General features: G+C 41.6%; 1 protein-coding gene across 1 annotated transcript in view; it reads right to left on the reverse strand.

The window, feature by feature from the left end:
* The window catches only part of Not1 (CCR4-NOT transcription complex subunit 1), a 560,605-nt gene that overhangs the window by 29,168 nt on the left and 508,215 nt on the right, over positions 1-23,222 (reverse strand). Inside the window, exons 34-35 of the mRNA XM_071695617.1 lie at positions 22,509-22,745; positions 21,995-22,321 (exon numbers count right to left, since the gene is read on the reverse strand). Coding sequence (XP_071551718.1) covers positions 21,995-22,321; positions 22,509-22,745 — 564 coding nt within the window. The remainder of the gene's footprint in view (positions 1-21,994; positions 22,322-22,508; positions 22,746-23,222) is intronic.

The following is a 23,222-nucleotide window of genomic DNA, read 5'->3' on the forward strand; positions in this document are numbered from 1 at the left end:
GGAGACCAAATTGGAGGTGGAAAGATGGAGTGAAAAAGATTTTGTGTGATCGGGGCCTGAACATGCAGGAGGGTGAAAGGAGGGCAAGGAATAGAGTGAATTGGAGCGATGTGGTATACCGGGGTTGACGTGCTGTCAGTGGATTGAATCAAGGCATGTGAAGCGTCTGGGGTAAACCATGGAAAGCTGTGTAGGTATGTATATTTGCGTGTGTGGACGTATGTATATACATGTGTATGGGGGGGGGGGTTGGGCCATTTCTACTTGTACTCATGCCTTACATCCTTGATAAAAACTTTTCACTGCTTCTAGCAACTTATTTCTCACACCATAAACTCCTAAAACCTTCCACAAAGCATCTTCATCAATCCTATCATATGCCTTCTCCATATCCATAAATGCTACACACAAATTCATCTGTTTATCAAAGTATTTCTCACAAGCATCCTTCAAAGCAAACACCTGATCCACACATCCTCTACCACTTCTGAAGCAACACTGCTCTTTCCCAATCTGATGCTCTGTGCGTGCCTTTACTCTCTCAATCAATACCCTCCCATATAATTTCCCAGGAATACTCAACAAACTTATGCCTCTGAAATTTGAACACTCATTTATCATCATTGCCTTTGTACAATGGCACTATGCATGCATTCCACCAATCCTCAGGCATTTCACCATGATCCATACATACACTAAATATCCTTAACAACCAATCAACAACACAGTCATCCCCACTTTTAATAAATTCCACTGCAATACCATCCAAGCCTGCCGTCTTGCCGGCTTTCATCTTCGCAAAGCTTTCACTGCCTCTTCTCTGCTTACAAAACCATTCTCCCTGACCTTTTCATTTCGCACAACACCCCAACCAAAACACCCTATATCATATATGATGAAATTACAACAAAACAGACCCTGAATTTATAGGGATTACAATGAAGTTGAAGCAATACACCTGTAATACTACAGGTGACCTAGTAATCTAACAATTTTCTTATATGAACAGTTGATTGCTTTACTTATATGATTTTTTATGAAACTGTATTATAATCTCCAACCAGCCATTTGCCAATGCCATACTTTCTGAGACCACAAGGGTTCAGTAACAGCTTTTCTTTGACTGGCTTTGAATCTTTTATTCTATATCCGACACTATCAGATCATATGAACACAAATCTGCGTGCTTTGATGTTACACACCATGTTATTCTGGAATATTTCAGTCAATTCAAATTGCTGATGTTCACCCTTCCTTCACCATGTTTGCAGCATTCAAGCATATAAAGTCTATCACTTGGGTATATAGATTTTCTGTTTTTAAGCCTTAACAGGTTCAAAAGGCATTAATTCATTAATCTCTCATATCTTCATTCTCAAATTCATAAAACTACAGAGTTAACACAGCAAGTGAGACAATGAAAGTCTGATTAAGACTACAATGGTGACCAACCTAAATAGGAATCAACTGGAAAGAACAGTGTATCTTAACTTGGCAGTAATGGTTAGATAGCAGATTTTGAGAAAAATGTCCTAACTACATCTACAGGTAGGTAGCTGTTATTAGGCAGCCAATGACCAGGGAGTTATATTACCAACACTACTTGCCTGAGTACTGAGAGCATTAGTAATGGCTGCCTTGTGAGCCAGCACTTCAGTGGTTGTCAGGCTGCACTCCACTGACCTGTCTTTTCTTTCTGCCTCACCCACACATGGACCACTGGCATTCTGATCACAAACATACAATCTCTCCTTGCCATACATAACACAACACTTTCTCTCAATCTCAGTAAAGATTTTCCTGCTGTGAACAGTGTGTGCTAGCCCTGTCTTTTGGCAAAATGGTAGGAGCAACAGATAGTAGTAGTAGGTAGGAACATACAGGCAGGAACATTTGGTAGTAGTAGCAGGTAGGAACATCATGCAGTAGCATTGGGTAGAATCAGTCAGCAGAAACATTAGGTAAAAGCCTCTGCAAATGCTCCACTACAGTAGCCCTCTGCCAGTGGCCTGTTAAGGGAGAGGCACTAAAGGCTAGGAAGTAGCACTAGAGTTCACAAGCTATGGAAACTCTATTGCTGTGGCCATCCCCTTGAGGCATCAAAGATATAGATAGATAGACCATATTATCTACAGGCTACTAACTTAGGGGATTGTGTTTTATTTGAGTAATTACTGTACTTTGTTTATTATGGGCTGTATGCATAATGCTAGTGTTGCAAATTGTGCTACCACAAGGATGGAAGGGAAAGAGATGCCCTTAAAGCACAAAAAGGTCTTACTTAATTGCCTTGCACATGGTGATCATACATTACCGGTTCAGAGGCAGCAAAGGGATACTATGAGCCAAGCCTGGCAGGATCCGGCAAAGTGGTAAAGTGAAGATGTGCTCAGCAATCTATGAGTGAGATAACCTCTTTCCCCAAGCACTGTTGCCTGTGCTCTGGCTGCATTGGTTTATCTTACTGTGAATCTCACTGACTGAGGAATCCCATAAGTGGTTTCAATGCATCCCAAGCTTGTTTGTTTAAGCCCATAGATAATGCCTGTAAACATAAAGCTAGTAATGCAAGTTGTGCTGTGCTAAGGATGGTAAGAAAAGTGAGCTTGTTTGATTGCCTTGCACATGGTAATGGTGCAGCATCTGTTAGGAGGCATTTTGGTGTTAGTTAATGAACAGTGTGAACCATCAAGAAAATTAATGCAGCTTTTTATACTCCATAGCCAGCTGGCTGCATTGTATAAGAGAGACCAAGAAATGATTATCAGGGGTGATGTGCTGCCATTTGTTCTGTACAGTATCATATCTTTATTCCTTTAATGTACAGTACTGTACATCATGTCTTTATACATATGTAGAGTAAAAATGCTTCTGAGATATAAAAAGCTGCTTTTTACCTGTGAAAGTACTCATAATTGGATATGTCGTGCAAGGGTCGTTCCCTTAATCCCCTATTTCCCATAAGGATAATACCTCATCAACTGTAGTTCTGTAAACCATATGGTTTTCCAGAAAAAATAAACTCACATTGAGCAAGGAATCTCTGTATGAAGGATTAAATAATTTACTTTTAAGAGCCTTAAAAGATACTTTTCGCAGTTCACTCTTAACTTCTGAGAGAGCTTGGCAGATTTGGCATACGGACTTTCAGCTTTTGAGGATCTTAATGCTCCAATGCATATTCTAATATTATGATTATGACATTAGCCACTTTCAGGATGTCATCAGTGGCCAAAAAATATATCTAGCAGCTACATTTGTTTCACTCAAAATAATGACTCGCACAACCTTAGCATGGTTTTCCAAGTGCCACTTCCTTCAATATCTTTAGCACTTTTATCACTTTACTTTTAAGGATTTTCATATACAGGGCTCTTTTCCTGGCCTTCATTTTTTCTATGAAGGAGACATGCTATTCTTTTTATTTCCAGAGGAGTGAAGGAAACATGATATTCTTTTTATTTCCAGAGGAGTGAATATTTTGTCTGAAAGCTATAAGATGACTATCACTTTAGCGATAGCGTACTGGCTGTCTCCCTCCTATTCAAAATCAAGCCAAAGTATTTTGCCTCCTATATACATGGAATGGGAATGCTTTTCAAAAATACAAGCATAACAGGTGATTTTAGCTGGTTTCATAAAAGTATAGCAATAACTTTTTGTTCAGAGAAATCAAACCCAAGGTCTGAGCCAAACTAGTAACCTTATCAGCAGCAGCTTGCAAATAGCATAGGGCAACTCCAGAAGATGATGCTGATGTAAAACAGATCCCTGGGGATAGGGGAGAAAGAATACTTCCCATGCATTCCCCGCGGGTCATAGAAAGTGACTGGAGCTGGGGCTAGAAACCCTCCTCTCCTTGTATTCTAATTTTCTAAAAGTGGAAACAGAAGGAGTCATGCAGGGAGTGCTCATCCTCCTCGAAGGCTCAGATTGGGGTGTCAAAATGTGTGTGGATGTGACCAAGATGAGAAAAAAGGAACCTGGATGTTTTGGCTCTGAGTGAAAAGAAGCTCAAGGGTAAAGGGGATGAGTGGTTTGGGAATGCCTTGGGAGTAAAGTCAGGGGTGGGTGAGAGGACAAGAGCAAAGGAAGGAGTAGCACTACTCCTGAAACAGGAGCTGTGGAAGTATGTGACAGAGTGTTAGAAAGTAAACTCTACATTGATATGGGTAAAACTGACAGTGGATGGAGAGAGATGGGTGATTACTGGTGTCTATGCACCTATCATGAGAAGAAAGATCATGAGGCAAGTGTTTTGGAAGTGGCTGAGTGAATGTGTTAGCAGCTTTGATGCATGAGATTGGGTTATAGTGATGGGTGATTTGAATGCAAAGGTGAGTAATATGGCAGTTGAGGGCATAACTGGTGTACAAAGTGTGTTCAGTGTTGTAAATGAAAATGGTGAAGAGCTTGTAGATCTGTGTGCTGATTGGGAATACCTGGTTTAAAAAGAGAGATATACATAAGTATACGTACATAAGTAGGAGAGATGGCCAGAGAGCGTTATTGGATTACGTGTTATTTGATAGGTGCACGTAAGAGAGACTTTTGGATGTAAATGTGTTGGGAGGGGCAACTGGAGGGATGTCTGATCATCATCTCGTGGAGGGGAAGATGAAGTTTTGTAGAGGTTTTCAGAAAAGATGAGAGAATATTGGGGTGAAGAGAGTGGTAAGAGTAAGTGAGCTTGGAAAGGAGACTTGTGTGAAAAAGCACCAGGAGAGATTGAGTGCAGATTGGAAAAAGGTGAGAACAAATGATGTAGGGGAAGTGGAGGTGGAATGGGATGTACAAAGTGAGAACAAATGATGTAGGGGGAATGGGATGTACAAAGTGAGAACAAATGATGTAGGGGGAGTGGGGGTGGAATGGGATGTATTTAAGGAAGCAGTGATGGCTTGTGAAAAAGATGCCTGTGGCATGAGACAGGTGGGAGGTGGGCAGATTAGAAAGGGTAGTGAGTGGTGGGAGGAAAAAGTGTGTTATTGAAAGAAAAGAGAGAGGCATCTGGACGATTTAGGCAGGAAAATAGTGCAAATGACTGGGAGATGTATAAAAGAAAGAGGCAGGAGGTCAAGAGAAAGGTGCGAGAAGTGAAAAAGATGGCAAATGAGAGTTGGAGAAGAGAGAGTATCATTAAATTTTAGGGAGATTATAAAGATGTTTTGGAAGGAGGTAAATAAAGTGCGCAAGACAAGAGAACAAATGGGAACATCAGTGAAGGGGGCAAATGGGGAGGTAATAACTAGAAGTGGTGAAGTGAGGAAATGGAGTGAGTATATGAAGGTCTGTTGAATGTGTTTGATGATAAAGTGGTAGATATAGGGTGTTTTGGCCGAGGTGGTATGCGAAGTGAGAGGGTCAGGGTGAATGGTTTGGTAAACAAGAGAAGATGTAGTGAAAGCTTTGCAGAAGATGAAAGCCGGCAAGGCAGCGGGTTTGGATAGTATTGCAGTGGAATTTATTAAAAAAAAAAAGGGGGGGGGGGGGTGATGGTGTTGTTGACTGGTAGGGGAGGATATTCAATGCAAGTATGGTTCATGGTGAAGTGCCTGAGGATTTGTAGAATGCATGCATAGTGCCACTGTACAAAGGCAAAGGGGATAAAGGTGAGTGTTCAAATTACAGAGGTATGTTTGTTGAGGGAGACAAGGGAGCAAATGGGAACTTCAGTGAAGGGCGTAAATGGGGAGGTGATAACAAGTAGCGGTGATGTGAGAAGGAGATGGAATGAGTATTTTGAAGGTTTGTTGAATGTGTCTGATGACAGAGTGGCAGATATAGGGTGTTTTGGTCGAGGTGGTGTGCAAAGTGAGAGGGTTAGGGAAAATGATTTGGTAAACAGAGAAGAGGTAGTAAAAGCTTTGCGGAAGATGAAAGCTGGCAAGGCAGCAGGTTTGGATGGTATTGCAGTGGAATTTATTAAAAAAGGGGGTGACTGTATTGTTGACTGGTTGGTAAGGTTATTTAATGTATGTATGACTCATGGTGAGGTGCCTGAGGATTGGCGGAATGCGTGCATAGTGCCATTGTACAAAGGCAAAGGGGATAAGAGTGAGTGCTCAAATTACAGAGGTATAAGTTTGTTGAGTATTCCTGGTAAATTATATGGGAGGGTATTGATTGAGAGGGTGAAGGCATGTACAGAGCATCAGATTGGGGAAGAGCAGTGCGGTTTCAGAAGTGGTAGAGGATGTGTGGATCAGGTGTTTGCTTTGAAGAATGTATGTGAGAAATACTTAGAAAAGCAAATGGATTTGTATGTAGCATTTATGGATCTGGAGAAGGCATATGATAGAGTTGATAGAGATGCTCTGTGGAAGGTATTAAGAATATATGGTGTGGGAGGCAAGTTGTTAGAAGCAGTGAAAAGTTTTTATCGAGGATGTAAGGCATGTGTACGTGTAGGAAGAGAGGAAAGTGATTGGTTCTCAGTGAATGTAGGTTTGCGGCAGGGGTGTGTGATGTCTCCATGGTTGTTTAATTTGTTTATGGATGGGGTTGTTAGGGAGGTAAATGCAAGAGTTTTGGAAAGAGGGGCAAGTATGAAGTCTGTTGGGGATGAGAGAGCTTGGGAAGTGAGTCAGTTGTTGTTCGCTGATGATACAGCGCTGGTGGCTGATTCATGTGAGAAGCTGCAGAAGCTGGTGACTGAGTTTGGTAAAGTGTGTGGAAGAAGAAAGTTAAGAGTAAATGTGAATAAGAGCAAGGTTATTAGGTACAGTAGGGGTGAGGGTCAAGTCAATTGGGAGGTGAGTTTGAATGGAGAAAAACTGGAGGAAGTGAAGTGTTTTAGATATCTGGGAGTGGATCTGTCAGCGGATGGAACCATGGAAGCGGAAGTGGATCATAGGGTGGGGGAGGGGGCGAAAATTTTGGGAGCCTTGAAAAATGTGTGGAAGTCGAGAACATTATCTCGGAAAGCAAAAATGGGTATGTTTGAAGGAATAGTGGTTCCAACAATGTTGTATGGTTGCGAGGCGTGGGCTATGGATAGAGATGTGCGCAGGAGGATGGATGTGCTGGAAATGAGATGTTTGAGGACAATGTGTGGTGTGAGGTGGTTTGATCGAGTAAGTAACGTAAGGGTAAGAGAGATGTGTGGAAATAAAAAGAGCGTGGTTGAGACAGCAGAAGAGGGTGTTTTGAAATGGTTTGGGCACATGGAGAGAATGAGTGAGGAAAGATTGACCAAGAGGATATATGTGTCGGAGGTGGAGGGAACGAGGAGAAGAGGGAGACCAAATTGGAGGTGGAAAGATGGAGTGAAAAAGATTTTGTGTGATCGGGGCCTGAACATGCAGGAGGGTGAAAGGAGGGCAAGGAATAGAGTGAATTGGAGCCATGTGGTATACAGGGGTTGACGTGCTGTCAGTGGATTGAATCAAGGCATGTGAAGCGTCTGGGGTAAACCATGGAAAGCTGTGTAGGTATGTATATTTGCGTGTGTGGACGTGTGTATGTACATGTGTATGGGGGGGGGGGGGGGGGGGGGGGTGGGCCATTTCTTTCGTCTGATTCCTTGCGCTACCTCGCAAATGCGGGAGACAGCGACAAAGTATAAAAAAAAAAAAAAAAAAAAAAAAAAAATGTTTGTTGAGTATTCCTAGGAAATTATATGGGAGGATATTGATTGAGAGGGTCAAGGCATGTACATAGCATCAGACTGGGGAAGGGTAGTGTGGTTTCAGAAGGGGTAAAGGAAGTGTGGATCAGGTGTTTGCTTTGAAGAATGTATGTGAGAAATACTTAGAAAAACATGGATTTGTATGTAGCATTTATGGTTCTGGAGAAGGCATATGATAGAGCTGATAGAGATGCTCTGTGGAAGGTATTAAGAGTATATGGTGTGGGAGGTAAGCTGTTAGAAGCTGATAGAGATGCTCTGTGGAAGGTATTAAGAGTATATGGTGTGGGAGGTAAGCTGCTACAAGCAGTGAAAAGATTTTATCAAGGATGTGATGCATGTGTATGAGTAGGAAGAGAGGAAAGTGATTGGTTCTCAGTGAATGTCGGTTTGCGGCAGGGGTGCATAATGTCTCCATGGTTGTTTAATTTGTTTATGCATGGGGTTGTTTGGGAGGTGAATGCAAGAGTTCTGGTGAGGGGCAAGTATCCAGTCTGTTGGGGATGAGAGGGCTCAGGAAGTGAGTCGGTTGTTGTTTGCTGATGATACAGTGCTGGTGGCTGATTCGGGTGAGAAACTGCAGGTGTTGGAGACTGAGTTTGGTAATGTGTGTGAAAGAAGAAAGCTGAGAGTAAATGTTAATAAGAGCAAGGTTATTAGGTTCAGTAGGGTTGAGGGACAAGTTAATTGGGAGGTAAGTTTGAATGGAGAAAAACTGAAGGAAGTGAAGTGTTTTAGATATCTGGAAGTGGATTTAGCAGCAGATGGAACCATGGAAGCAGAAGTGAGTCACAGGGTGGGGGAGGGGGCGAAGGTTCTGGGAGCATTGAAGAATGTGTGGAAGGTGAGAATGTTATCTTGGAGAGCAAAAATGGGTATATTTCAAGGAAAAGTGGTTCCAACAATGCTATATAGTTGTAAGGCATGGGCTATATAGGTAGGGTTGTGCAGTGGAGGGTGGATGTGTTGGAAATAAAATGTTTGGGGATATGTGGTGTGAGGTGGTTTGATCGAGTAAGTAATGAAAGGGTAAGAGAGATGTGTGGAAATAAAAAAAGTGTGGTTGAGAGATCAGAAGAGGGTGTATTGAAATAGTTTGGTCACATGGAGAGAATGAGTGAGGAAAGATTGACAAAGAGGATATATATGTCTGAGGTGGAGGGAAGGAGGAGAAATGGGAGACCAAATTGGCAGTGGAAGGATGGAGTGAAAAAGATTTTGAGCGATCGGGGCCTGAATATAAAGGAGGGTGAAAGGCATGGAAGGAATAGTGAATTGGAATGATTGTGATATATCGGGGTAGACATGCTGTCAATGGATTGAACCAAGGCATGTGAAGTGTCTGGGGTAAACTATGGAAAGTTTTTTGGGGCCTGGATGTGGAAAGGGAGCAGTGGTTTCAGTGCATTACATATGACAGCTAGAGACTGAGTGAGAATGAATGAGGCCTTTGTTGTCTTTTCCTAGTGCTACCTCTCACACGCCCAGGGGAGGGGGGGTACCATTTCATATGTGGCGGGGTGGTGATGGGAATGGATGAAGGCAGCAAGTATGAATATGTACATGTGAATATATGTATATGTCTGTGTATGTATATGTATGTATACATTGAAATGTTATTTATTTTATGTGTATCTTGCTTTGTCGCTGTCTCCCGCGTTAGCGAGGTAGTGCAAGGAAACAGACGAAAGAATGGCCCAACCCACCCACATACACATGTATATACATACACGTCCACACACGCAAATATACATACCTATACATCTCAACGTATACATATATATACACACACACAGATATAAACATGTATACACATGTACATAATTCATACTGTCTGCCTTTATTTATTCCCATTGCCACCTCGCCACACATGAAATAACAACCCCCTCCCCCTTCATGTGTGTGAGGTAGCGCTAGGAAAAGACAACAAAGGCCACATTCGTTCACACTCAGTCTCTAGCTGTCATGTAATAATGCACCAAAACCACAGCTCCCTTTCCACATCCAGGCCCCACAGAACTTTCCATGGTTTACCGTAGAGGCTTCACATGCCCTGGCTCAATCCATTGATAGCACGTCGACCCCGGTATACCACATCATTCCAATTCACTCTATTCCTTGCAAGCCTCTCACCCTCCTGCATGTTCAGGCCCCAATCACTCAAGATCTTTTTCACTTCATCTCTCCACCTCCAATTTGGTCCCCCACTTCTCCTCGTTCCCTCTACTTCTGATACATATATCCTCTTTGTCAATCTTTCCTCACTCATTCTCTCCATGTGACCAAACAATTTCAAAACACCCTCTTCTGCTCTCTCAACCACACTCTTTTTATTACCACCCATCTCTCTTACCCTATTATTATTTACTCGATCAAACAACCTCACACCACATATTGTACTCAAACATCTCATTTCCAGCACATCCACCCTCCTGCGCACATTCTATCCATAGCCCACGCCTCGCAACCATACAACATTGTTGGAACTACTATTCCTTCAAACATACCCATTTTTGCTTACTGAGATAATGTTCTCAACTTCCACACATTCTTCAAGGCTCACAGAATTTTCGCCCCCTCCCCCACCCTATGATTCACTTCCGCTTCCATGGTTCCATTCGCTGCCAAATCCACTCCCAGATATCTAAAACACTTCACTTCCTCCAGTTTTTCTCCATTCAAACTTACCTCCCAATTGACTTGACCCTCAACCCTACTGTGCCCAATAACCTTGCTCTTATTCACATGCATTGAAATGTATAGGTATGTATATGTGAGTGTGTGGGTGTTTATCTATATACATGTGTATGTGGGTGGGTTGGGCCATTCTTTCTCCTGTTTCCTTGTGTTACCTCGCTAACGCAGGAGACAGCGACAAAGTATAATAAATAAATAAATAAACAGATAGCCAAATTAACAAAAAGGAAATGCCTTAACATTCCCTGGAAAAGAGTCTACAATGTTTAAAAACTATCAAAAGCATCTACAATGACAGTAATCAAGCAGGTAACACTTTAATACACTATCAAGTGGTATATCATCTTCCTTGGGAATTCTTGAATACTCACTACCAACCTATACCTTCATTTTCTTGATTTTCAAAAACTTGAGTAAACTGCCTTGAAGGCCTATTTTGTGGAATTAACTTATGAAAGCATATCTCTTAGTATCACTAGCTTTCTCTGTATCAAGGAATACTGCTGTTGTCTAATAACTAGCATGTCCTTTCTGAGTGTCATTTGATATTCCTATCAAGAGGTATGTGATACATCAAAATATCCTAAAACCATACTGGAATGGATAGATACAATATTTTTTCAAATTATCAAATCATTCTAACATCAGAAATTTTCTTCAATAACTTGCAAAGGCAACTATGCAGTACATTAGGTCTACAGCTTGTAGCAATGGCAGGATCTTTATCTGGCATAAAAATGGAAAGAATACAGGACACCATATCATTATATATGAACACATGAAGCATCCATATTAACTCTAAAGAATTCTATGGCAGTTTCAAGAAGATAGTTTACCACATACTGTATCTCATCCTCCCCGTGGTGGTGAAGTAGAGGAGAAGGTGGTGGTAATCATGAATAACAGATGAATAAAATCATAAATCTATTCTGAAAGGTTTGAATAATATATCACAATACTTGAAAAAATGATACCGATAAAAAATGAAAGAAAAAAAAGGGTCATGACCCTTTTATATTTCAGAATGAGTCATTCTAAGTAACTGAACATTTAATGTTATACTTCAGCAATTCCAACATACTTGATGACCCTATCTATTGGGAGAAAAACATACTTCCTTACTTGCTCCTGCCCCAAAACCTTTTCTCAATTTGGCTACCACGGCACCAAGGAGGCCATCCACGTCCTATAGTAGGGGTAACAGGCCAAAAAGTGTGGTGATGTGTATTTGTCTTGGCAGGGAAAATGCACAGAAACTAAGGTGTCTCTAGTGTGGAAAATGCATCTTGGGTATGAGAGATCCTGCTAAATTGAGTTGTGCAACAATGAGGTGGTGTGTGGTGCCTTAAGCTCAGGCAGATAGTAGTAATAAGTAGTAATATTGAGGCAGGGGCATTAGGTACAAACATTAGGCAGTAGTAGTTAGTAGGAGTACTAAGCAATAGTAGTCAGTAGGAACATTAGGTAGGTTCCTCTGCAAATACTGCATTATAGTGGCATATTAAGGGTAAGGCACTTAAGGCTAAGAAGCAGCGTTGGAGTTCACTAGTTATGGTGACTGTATTGCTGTCGCCATCCCTTGACGGAATTCCAATTGGAGCAGCTGTCAGATATAAGATAGAGTCTGACCCATACATTTGAAGTATTGTATCAAAAGGCTGTACCTCTAATGATCAGTGTTCAAGATTAAGTTGGACGGCTGGTGTTTAGTATCTGTTGAGTCAATATGCTGTGAATATATTTTGCTGATGTGGTGTTTGTTGGAGGCAGAGGAACCTGTGAGTATAGATTGTGTGTGTATGTGGAGGCTGGAAGATAGTTGTGAAATAACCAGTGGGAAGGGGTATGTGTGCTGTAGCATAGAAAAGGATGCTGAGCATGTTGAGATGGGATTATATGCATTCTCGTTTTATTGTACAGGTTTTAATGTTTGTGGTTGCCAACAAACCAGTGACTGTTCTGGGAGCTTTACTTTGGATGTTTTATAATTCTGTTTTGTTTGATTTTGAATGGGTAGGTGACCACCCAGGTAAGGAATAGTCTATGGTGGAGAAGATTTGTTTCTATAGGTTGCTGAGGAGTTCTTTTTCTTGTCCAAAACTGGTACTGGTATAAGTTCTGAGGAGATACATTCTTTTTCTTTTCTGATGTTGAAGGCTCCAGTCACAGACAAAAGTCCACATCAAGACTGGGCCTTAATTGAAATATGGACAGAATTATGATATGGAAAAAGAAAAGATACGGGAAAGCACTTATGAATTTTGGAGGAAAAGAAAAACCTGCCTTTTGAAATGGGCCAGGCCATAGTTATTGGGAAAGACATGAGAAAGAAGCGAGTTCCAAATCTTTGGTCTGCACAGAAAGAAGCAGGTATCAAAAGGGCCCATCCTTAAGTTGTTGATGGCCACACAATAATCATGTGATGCAGCAGCTTGCCAAGTACTGCATGGTCTAGCTAGTGGCGTGTGCACACAAGCAGCCAGATCTCGGGAGCAAAAACCAAAGCAATACCTACAGAAGAGGGAGAGTAAACCAACATGGCAGTGTAGGGCCAAGAGGGCCATGTTTGGAAGTTTGCCTGGGACAGTTATAAGTCAGACTGCTTTTGACTCAACTATGTCAAGTAAGTATGCAGAGCTAGACCCACCCTAGACTTGAAAGCAGTATTCCACATAAGGGCAAATAATTCCTTTGAAAAAACACTGCCACTATCAACAACAAAAGAAGTTTTGACATCTAAACAGGACACCCAATTTCTTAAAGGTAGACTTAGCTATCCCTGTAATGTGGAGTTCCCAAGACAGAGTGAATGTTACAGTAATACCAAGTCTCTTTACCAAGACAAGAGGTATAATTACAGAACCATCTAATGAGACAAGGTGTGAGGAGCTTTTAATAGAGAGATGGATAGAAACTGGGTCTTGGAGGCATTAAACTTAACAAGGCTTTGGGTACCCCACTGAGATACCCTGTCCAAGTCTGAGTTTAATGAAGTACTGAGGAAACTGTGTCAAGACAAGATGCTCATTGAGTGAGAGGAGAGGGAGTATTATTGAAGGATGTGACTGAATGCAATATAGAGTTGTCAGCATAAGAGTGCATTGGATTATTTGTGGAGGAGAGGAAATCACTGAGTAAAATGAGAAAAAGTGCAGGAAACTGGAGAGAACCATGAGAGACATCACTATTGATGAAGAAATGGAGGAGGCTGATACATCAACAACCACAGAGACAGATTGGCTGATAAGGAAGCTAGATGTGAAGGTGCAAAGAGAGGGAAGGAAACCAAAAGACAGGAGCTTATGGATGAGACCTTGATGCCACACCATTAAAAGCCTTTGATATGTCAAGGGCAACTACACATGACTCCCTAAAATCTTTCAGGGTTTATGACCAGACATTAGTAAGATAGGAAAGAATATCACCAGTAGATCTCACCTTAAGGATCAGAAAGAAGAATATGATTTTCAAGGTGTCTAAGGATATGGAACCTGAAAAGGGATTCAAAGACTACGGAAATGGTAGATGTCAAAGCAATAGGATGATAATTAGAGGAGTCAGAATGGTCACCCTTCTTAGGAAAAGGATGTATCAATGTATGGTTCCAAGGAGAAGGAAAAATTTTGGTTTTTAAAGAGAAACAGAACAGCGTTCAGAGGCACACTCTTTCAGTACATGGGAAAGGAAGCCATTAGGACCATAAGCCTTGCTTATGTCCACACAGAGAAGCAATTTTCAGACAGTTCGAAAAGAGATTACAGGAAGGGGCATAGGATTAGTAAAAGGAGCAGCAGGGGGGTGAAGGAATGTTCGAGTCACCCAAGGTGGAGTTAGAAGAAAAGAGGGAACCAAAGAGTGTTGCTTTGTCTATGGGAGAGGATATGGGACCTGGAGAGGGATTCAAAGACTTTGGAAATGGTAGATATCAAAGCATCAGAATGATAGTTACAGGAGTCAGAATGGTCACCCTTCTTAGTGAAGGGATGTAACAATGTATGGTTCCCAGAAGGAAAAATTTTGGTTTTTAAGAGAAACAGAACAGTATTCAGGAGCACACTCTTTCAGTACATGGGAATGGATGCCATTAGAACCATAAGCCTTGCCTATGTCCACACAGAGAAGCACATTTCGGACAGTTTGAAAAGACATTACAAGAAGGGGCATAGGATTAGTAAAAGGAGGAGCAGGGGGCGAAGGAATGTTCGTCACCCAAGGTGGAGTCGGAGGAAAAACGGGAACCAGAGAGTGTTGCTTTGTCTATGGGAGAGGCAGCTAAAGTACCATCAGTTGTCAATCATTCATGGTAATATGAGATTGCATGATGAATTTGACATCTATTGAGTGGTTACTTGGGAGAAAGACTATCAGTGGGGATGCAAGAATTATGTCTTATTCATGTCAATGTTCTACCAGTGTAATGCAATGCTTCATGTTTTTAGTTATTTGTGCAGTACTGGGGAGCTGTCACGTAATTGTGTGATTGTCTGCATATGAAAGGACTTTCACACATTGCACATAACTAATGGTTTATTAGTTCCATAATATGCACCTCGGCAAGAGAAGATCATGAGAGGCAAGTGTTTTGGGAGCAGCTGAGTGAGTGTGTTAGTAGTTTTGATGCACGAGTCCAGGTTATAGTGATGAGTGATTTGAATGCAAAGGTGAGTAATGTGGCAGGTGAGGGAATAATTGGTGTACATAAGGTGTTCAGTTTTGTAAATAGAAATGGTGAAGAGCTTGTATATTTGTGTACTGTAAAAGGACTGGCGATTGGGAATACCTGGTTTAAAAAGAGAGATATACATAAGTATACATATGTAAGTAGGAGAGATGACCAGAGAGCGTTATTGGATTACGTGTTAATTGATAGGCACATGAAAGAGAGACTTTTGGATGTTAATGTGCTGAGAGGTGCAACTGGAGGGATGTCTGATCATTATTTTGTAGGGGTTTTCAGAAAAGAAGAGAGAATGTTAGGATGAAGAGAGTGAAGAGAGGAAGTGGGCTTGGAAAGGAGACTTGTGTGAGGAAGTACCAGGAGAGACTGAGAGCAGAATGGAAAAATGTGAGAGCAAAGGACATAAGGGGAGTGGGGGGAGGAATGGGATGTATTTAGGGAAGCAGTGATGGCTTGCGTAAAAGATGCTTGCAGCATGAGAAGCATGGGAGGTGGGAAGGTTAGAAAGGATAGTGAGGGGTGGGATGAAGAAGTAAGATTATTAGTGAAAGAGAAGAGAGAGGCATTTGGACATGTTTTGCAGGGAAATAGTGCAAATGACTGGAAGATATATAAAAGAAAGAGGCACGGTCAAGAGAAAGGTGCAAGACATAAAAAAGGGGGCAAATGAGAGTTGTGGTGAGAAAGTATCATTAAATTTTAGGGAGAATAAAAAAAAAATGCTTTGGAAGGAGGTATATATAGTGCGTAACATAATAGAACAAATGGGAACATCGGTGAAGGGGGCTAATGGGGAGGTGATAACAAGTAGTGGTGATGTGAGAAGATGGAGTGAGTATTTTGAAGGCTTGTTGAATGCGTTAGATGATAAGAGTGGCAGATATAGGGTGTTTTGGTCGAGGAGGTGTGCGAAGTGAGAGGGTTAGGGAGAAGAGGTTGTAAAAGCTTTGTGAAAGATGAAAGCAAGCAAGGCAGCGGGTTTAGATGGTATTGCGGTGGAATTTATTAAAAAAGGGGATGATTGTGTTGTTGACTGGTTGGTAAGGATATTTAATGTATGTACGACTCATGGTGAGGTTCCTGAGGATTGGCGGAATGCATGCATAGTGCCAATGTACAAAGACAAAGGGGATACAGGTTTTTTTTTTTTTCTCCCGCGTTTGCGAGGTAGCGCAAGGAAACAGACGAAAGAAATGGCCCAACCCACCCCCATACACATGTATATACATACACGTCCACACACGCAAATATACATACCTACACAGCTTTCCATGGTTTACCCCAGACGCTTCACCTGCCGATTCAATCCACTGACAGCATGTCAACCCCAGTATACCACATCGATCCAATTCACTTTATTCCTTGCCCTCCTTTCACCCTCCCTGCATGTTCAGGCCCCGATCACACAAAATCTTTTTCACTCCATCTTTCCACCTCCAATTTGGTCTCCCACTTCTACTCGTTCCCTCCACCTCCGACACATATATCCTCTTGGTCAATCTTTCCTCACTCATTCTCTCCATGTGACCAAACCATTTCAAAACACCCTCTTCTGCTCTCTCAACCACACTCTTTTTATTTCCACACATCTCTCTTACCCTTACGTTACTTACTCGATCAAACCACCTCACACCACATATTGTCCTCAAACATCTCATTTCCAGCACATCCATCCTCCTGCGCACAACTCTATCCATATCCCACGCCTCGCAACCATACAACATTGTTGGAACCACTATTCCTTCAAACATACCCATTTTTGCTTTCCGAGATAATGTTCTCGACTTCCACACATTCTTCAAGGCTCCCAGGACTTTCGCCCCCTCCCCCACCCTATGATCCACCTCCACTTCCATGGTTCCATTCACTGCCAGATCCACTCCCAGATATCTAAAACACTTTACTTCCTCCAGTTTTTCTCCTAATAACCTTGCTCTTATTCACATTTACTCTTAACTTTCTTCTTTCACACACTTTACCAAACTCAGTCACCAGCTTCTGCAGTTTCTCACATGAATCAGCCACCAGCACTGTATCATCAGCGAACAACAACTGACTCACTTCCCAAGCTCTCTCATCCACAACAGACTTCATACTTGCCCCTCTTTCCAAAACTCTTGCATTCACCTCCCTAACAACCCCATCCATAAACAAATTAAACAACCATGGAGACATCACACACCCCTGCCGCAAACCTACATTCACTGAGAACCAATCACTTTCCTCTCTTCCTACACGTACACATGCTTTACATCCTCGATAAAAACTTTTCACTGCTTCTAACAACTTGCCTCCCACATCATATATTCTTAATACCTTCCAGAGAGCATCTCTATCAACTCTATCATATGCCTTCTCCAGATCCATATATGCTACATACAAATCCATTTGCTTTTCTAAGTATTTCACACATACATTCTTCAAAGGTAGAATAAAAAGACGTTCTGGAGGGAGGTAAATAAAGTGCGTAAGACAAGGGAGCAAATGGGAACTTTAGTGAAGGGTGCAAATGGGGAGGGGATAAGTAGTGGTGATGTGAGAAGGAGATGGAGTGAGTATTTTGAAGGTTTGTTGAATGTGTTTGATGATAGAGTGGCAGATATAGGGTGTTTTGGTCGAGGTGGTGTACAAAGTGAGAGGGTTAGGGAAAATGATTTGGTAAACAGAGAAGAGGTAGTAAAAGCTTTGTGGAAGATGAAAGCCGGCAAGGCAGCAGGTTTGGATGGTATTGCAGTGGAATTTATTAAAAAAGGGGGTGACTGTATTATTGACTAATTGGTAAGGTTATTTAATGTATGTATGACTCATGGTGAGTGCCTGAGGATTGGCGGAATGCGTGCATAGTGCCATTGTACAAAGGCAAAGGGGATAAGAGTGAGTGCTCAAATTACAGAGGTATAAGTTTGTTGAGAATTCCTGGTAAATTATATGGGAGGGTATTGATTGAGAGGGTGAAGGCATGTACAGAGCATCAGATTGGGGAAGAGCAGTGTGGTTTCAGAAGTGGTAGAGGATGTGTGGATCAGGTGTTTGCTTTGAAGAATGTATGTGAGAAATACTTAGAAAAGCAAATGGATTTGTATGTAGCATTTATGGATCTGGAGAAGGCATATGATAGAGTTGATAGAGATGCTCTGTGCAAAGTATTAAGAATATATGGTGTGGGAGGCAAGTTGTTAGAAGCAGTGAAAAGTTTTAATCGAGGATGTAAGGCATGTGTACGTGTAGGAAGAGAGGAAAGTGATTGGTTCTCACTGAATGTAGGTTTGCGGCAGGGGTGTGTGATGTCTCCATGGTTGTTTAATTTGTTTATGGATGGGGTTGTTAGGGAGGTAAATGCAAGAGTTTTGGAAAGAGGGGCAAGTATGAAGTCTGTTGGGGATGAGAGAGCTTGGGAAGTGAGTCAGTTGTTGTTTGCTGATGATACAGCGCTGGTGGCTGATTCACGTGAGAAACTGCAGAAGCTGGTGACTGAGTTTGGTAAAGTGTGAGAAAGAAGAAAGTTAAGAGTAAATGTGAATAAGAGCAAGGTAATTAGGTACAGTAGGGTTGAGGGTCAAGTCAATTGGGAGGTAAGTTTGAATGGAGAAAAACTGGAGGAAATAAAGTGTTTTAGATATCTGGGAGTGGATCTGGCAGCGGATGGAACCATGGAAGCGGAAGTGGATCATAGGGTGGGGGAGGGGGCGAAAATTCTGGAAGCCTTGAAGAATGTGTGGAAGTCGAGAACATTATCTCGGAAAGCAAAAATGGGTATGTTTGAAGGAATAGTGGTTCCAACAATGTTGTATGGTTGCGAGGCGTGGGCTATGGATAGAGTTGTGCGCAGGAGGATGGATGTGCTGGAAATGAGATGTTTGAGGACAATGTGTGGTGTGAGGTGGTTTGATCGAGTAAGTAACGTAAGGGTAAGAGAGATGTGTGGAAATAAAAAGAGCATGGTTGAGAGAGCAGAAGAGGGTGTTTTGAGATGGTTTGGGCACATGGAGAGAATGAGTGAGGAAAGATTGACCAGGAGGATATATGTGTCGGAGGTGGAGGGAACGAGGAGAAGTGGGAGACCAAATTGGAGGTGGAAAGATGGAGTGAAAAAGATTTTGTGTGATCGGGGCCTGAACATGCAGGAGGGTGAAAGGAGGGCAAGGAATAGAGTGAATTGGATCGATGTGGTATACCGGGGTTGACGTGCTGTCAGTGGATTGAATCAGGGCATGTGAAGCGTCTGGGGTAAACCATGGAAAGATGTATAGGTATGTATATTTGCGTGTGTGGACGTATGTATATACATGTGTATGTGGGTGGGTTGGGCCATTTCTTTCATCTGTTTCCTTGCACTACCTCGCAAACGCGGGAGACAGCGAAAAAAAAAAAAAAAAAAAAAAAAAAAAAAAAAAAAAATCTTCAAAGCAAACACCTGATCCACACTCCCTCTACCACTTCTGAAACCACACTGCTCTTCCCCAATCTGATGCTCTGTACATGCCTTCACCCTCTCAATCAATACCCTCCCATATAATATACCAGGAATACTCAACAAACTTATACCTCTGAAATTTGAGCACTCACTCTTATCCCCTTTGCCTTTGTACAATGGCACTATGCACGCATTCCGCCAATCCTCAGGCACCTCACCATGAGTCATACATACATTAAATAACCTTACCAACCAGTCAATAATACAGTCACCCCCTTTTTTAATAAATTCCACTGCAATACCATCCAAACCTGCTGCCTTGCCGGCTTTCATCTTCCACAAAGCTTTTACTACCTCTTCTCTGTTTACCAAATCATTTTCCCTAACCCTCTCACTTTGGAAACCACCTCGACCAAAACACCCTATATCTGCCACTCTATCATCAAACACATTAAACAAACCTTCAAAATACTCACTCCATCTCCTTCTCACATCATCACTACTTGTTATCACCTCCCCATTTGCGCCCTTCACTGAAGTTCCCATTTGCTCCCTTGTCTTACGCACTTTATTTACCTCCTTCCAGAACATCTTTTTATTCTCCCTAAAATTTAATGATACTCTCTCACCCCAACTCTCATTTGCCCTCTATTTCACCTCTTGCACCTTTCTCTTGACCTTCTGTCTCTTTCTTTTATACATCTCCCACTCATTTGCATTTTTTCCCTGCAAAAATCGTCCAAATGCCTCTCTCTTCTCTTTAACTAATAATCTTACTTCTTCATCCCACCACTCACTACCCTTTCTAATCAACCCACCTCCCACTCTTCTCATGCCATAAGCATCTTTTGCGCAATCCATCACTGATTCCCTAAATACATCCCATTCTTCCCTCACTTCCATTGTTGTCACCTTTTTCCATTCTGTACTCAGTCTCTCCTGGTACTTCCTCACACAAGTCTCCTTCCCAAGCTCACTTACTCTCACCACCCTCTTGACCCCAACATTCACTATTCTTTTCTGAAAACCCATACAAATCTTCACCTTAGCCTCCACAAGATAATGATCAGACATCCCTCCAGTTGCACCTCTCAGCACATTAACATCCAAAACTCTCTCTTTCGCGCGCCTGTCAATTAACACGTAATCCAATAACGCTCTCTGGCCATCTCTCCTACTTACACACGTATACTTACGTATATCTCGCTTTTTAAACCAGGTATTCCCAATCACCAGTCCTTTTTCAGCATGTAAATCTACCAGCTCTTCACCATTTCCATTTACAACACTGAACACCCCATGTACACCAATTATTTCCTCAACTACCACATTACTCACCTTTGCATTCAAATCACCCATCACTATAACAGGATACAGGTGAGTGCTCAAATTACAGAGGTATAGGTTTGTCAAGTATTCCTGGGAAATTATATGGGGAGGGTATTGATTGAGAGGGTGAAGGAATATACAGAGCATCAGATTGGGGCAGAGTAGTGTGGTTTCAGAAGTGGTATAGGATGTGTGGATCAGGTGTTTGCTTTGAAGAATGTATGTGAGAAATACTTAGAAAAGCAAATGGATTTGTATGTAGCATTTATGGATCTGGAGAAGGCATATGATAAGAGTTGATAGAGATGCTCTGTGGAAGGTATGAAGAATATATGGTAAGGGAGGCAAGTTGTTAGAAGCTGTGAAAAGTTTTTATCGAGGATGTAAGGCATGTGTACGAGTAGGAAGAGAAGAAAGTGATTGGTTCTCAGTGAATGTCGGTTTGTGGCAGGGTGCGTGATGTCTCCATGGTTGTTTAACTTGTTTATGGATGGGGTTGTTAGGGAGGTGGTCACATGGAGAGAATGAGTGACGAAAGATTGACAAAGAGGACATATGCATCAGAGGTGGAGGGAATGAGGAGAAGTGGGAGACCAAATTGGAGGTGGAAAGATGGAGTGAAAAAGATTTTGAGTGATCAGGGCCTGAACATGCAGGAGGGTGAAAGGCATGGAAGGAATAGGGTGAATTGCAACGATGTGGTATACCGGGGTCGACTTGCTGTCAACGGATTGAACCAGGGCATGTGAAGTGTCTGGGGTAAACCATGGAAAGTTTTGTGGGGCCTGGATGTGGAAAGGGAGCTGTGGTCTCCGTGCATTCTACATGACAGCTAGAGACTGAGTGTGAACGAATGTGGCCTTTGTTGTCTTTTCCTAGTGCTACCTCACCCGCATGTGGGGGGAGGGGGTTGTCATCTCATGTGTGGTGGGGTGGCGACGGGAATGAATAAAGGCAGCAAGTATGAATTATGTACCTGTATATATGTATATGTCTGTATATGTATATATATGTATATGTTGAAATGTATAGGTATGTATATGTGCATCTGTGGATGTGTATGTATATACATGTGTATGTGGGTGGGTTGGGCCATCCTTTCGTCTGTTTCCTTGCACTACCTAGCTAACACGGGAAACAGCAACAAAGTATAATAAATGAATATAAATAATCTAACACCATCTGATGAATTAACACATTAACAGCAGCACTAATGAAACCAAACCATCTAAAGTATTCAACACACCTGTAGATAGGTTCTCATATCTGAGAGAAATGTAACAGGAGTCCTGTTTTTTAGATAAGAATCCAAATTCTTCTTGAACTCTGGAGGCTGAATGAGGTTGGCAACAGTAGTATGTATCTTGGGTGATACTGTGATTTCAGGTAGCATGTCCACTTTAAGATTTGGTGTAAAAGGATCCGGAAGGCGCATGTTTCGAGGGAAGGCAGAGAGAATGAGATTACGCATCTGAATGCAATTTGGAGGGATGACATCGCAGAATCCATAGTGGTACTCGCACAAGAATTCAGGAAAGTCATGCAGGAGAACCAACAAAACACGAAGGGTTCCCTAAGATAACAAAAAAATCATGTTAGTTACCCTGTATAACAGTCAATATCATAATTTTTACAAAACACACATAATATATAAACACACTATATATACATATATATATACATATATACATTTAATACTTCACAGCACATGTATATCACTTACAGCTTTGTCAATACCAATTTCTATTCTTAATCTTTACCTTATAAAGAACATTGAGAGGCTTGGCAAGTTCAGCATTTCTTAAAAAGGGTGCTAAGAATTTAAAAAGATCTGCTAATAACATGGAGTACATAGACCATCCTTTCTGTTGTGGTGTGATAGCCAACATGCGTCCAATAAACACCCGGTGACTAACAATCTCCAACCAAGCATAGGCAAAGCCTGGGCACTTGCTGGGCCTTAGCAGATGCAACGTTTGTGTAAAGGCCATCAGAACCTGTTGTGAAGAGTTCCTTACAGTAAGACAAATGAAAATCGTACAAAATATACATATAATTCTTAAATATACATTAGTTGCAGCACAGCAAATCAGATTGTCAACAATCAAACACCAGTTTAAAATCACTTCTAATACTGCAAGCCTACAGAGATATAATTTTCATCAGATTACTGTTACGAGCCATAAAACAATACAGGATTTCCTTGCTTTGCATAAGGGATATGTTCCTGGAAAAAGTTATGCAAGTCAAATGGCTTTTATCTTAAACAGGTATTATTCTCATGAAAGCAGATCATTAAATGGAAATTCACTTTAATGTACTACTACTTAAAGAACCATTTCACCTAATGCATGGCTAAAATTCCTTTTAATGGGCTTCAGAGGTTCTAATTTATAAATTCCTATCCTAACTTATAAATTCCCTGGGGATAGGGGAGAAAGAATACTTCCCATGCATTCCTCATGTGTTGTAGA

Source organism: Panulirus ornatus, chromosome 58 (genome assembly GCF_036320965.1).
Source record: "Panulirus ornatus isolate Po-2019 chromosome 58, ASM3632096v1, whole genome shotgun sequence".
In the NCBI taxonomy this organism is placed as follows: Eukaryota; Metazoa; Arthropoda; class Malacostraca; order Decapoda; family Palinuridae; genus Panulirus; species Panulirus ornatus.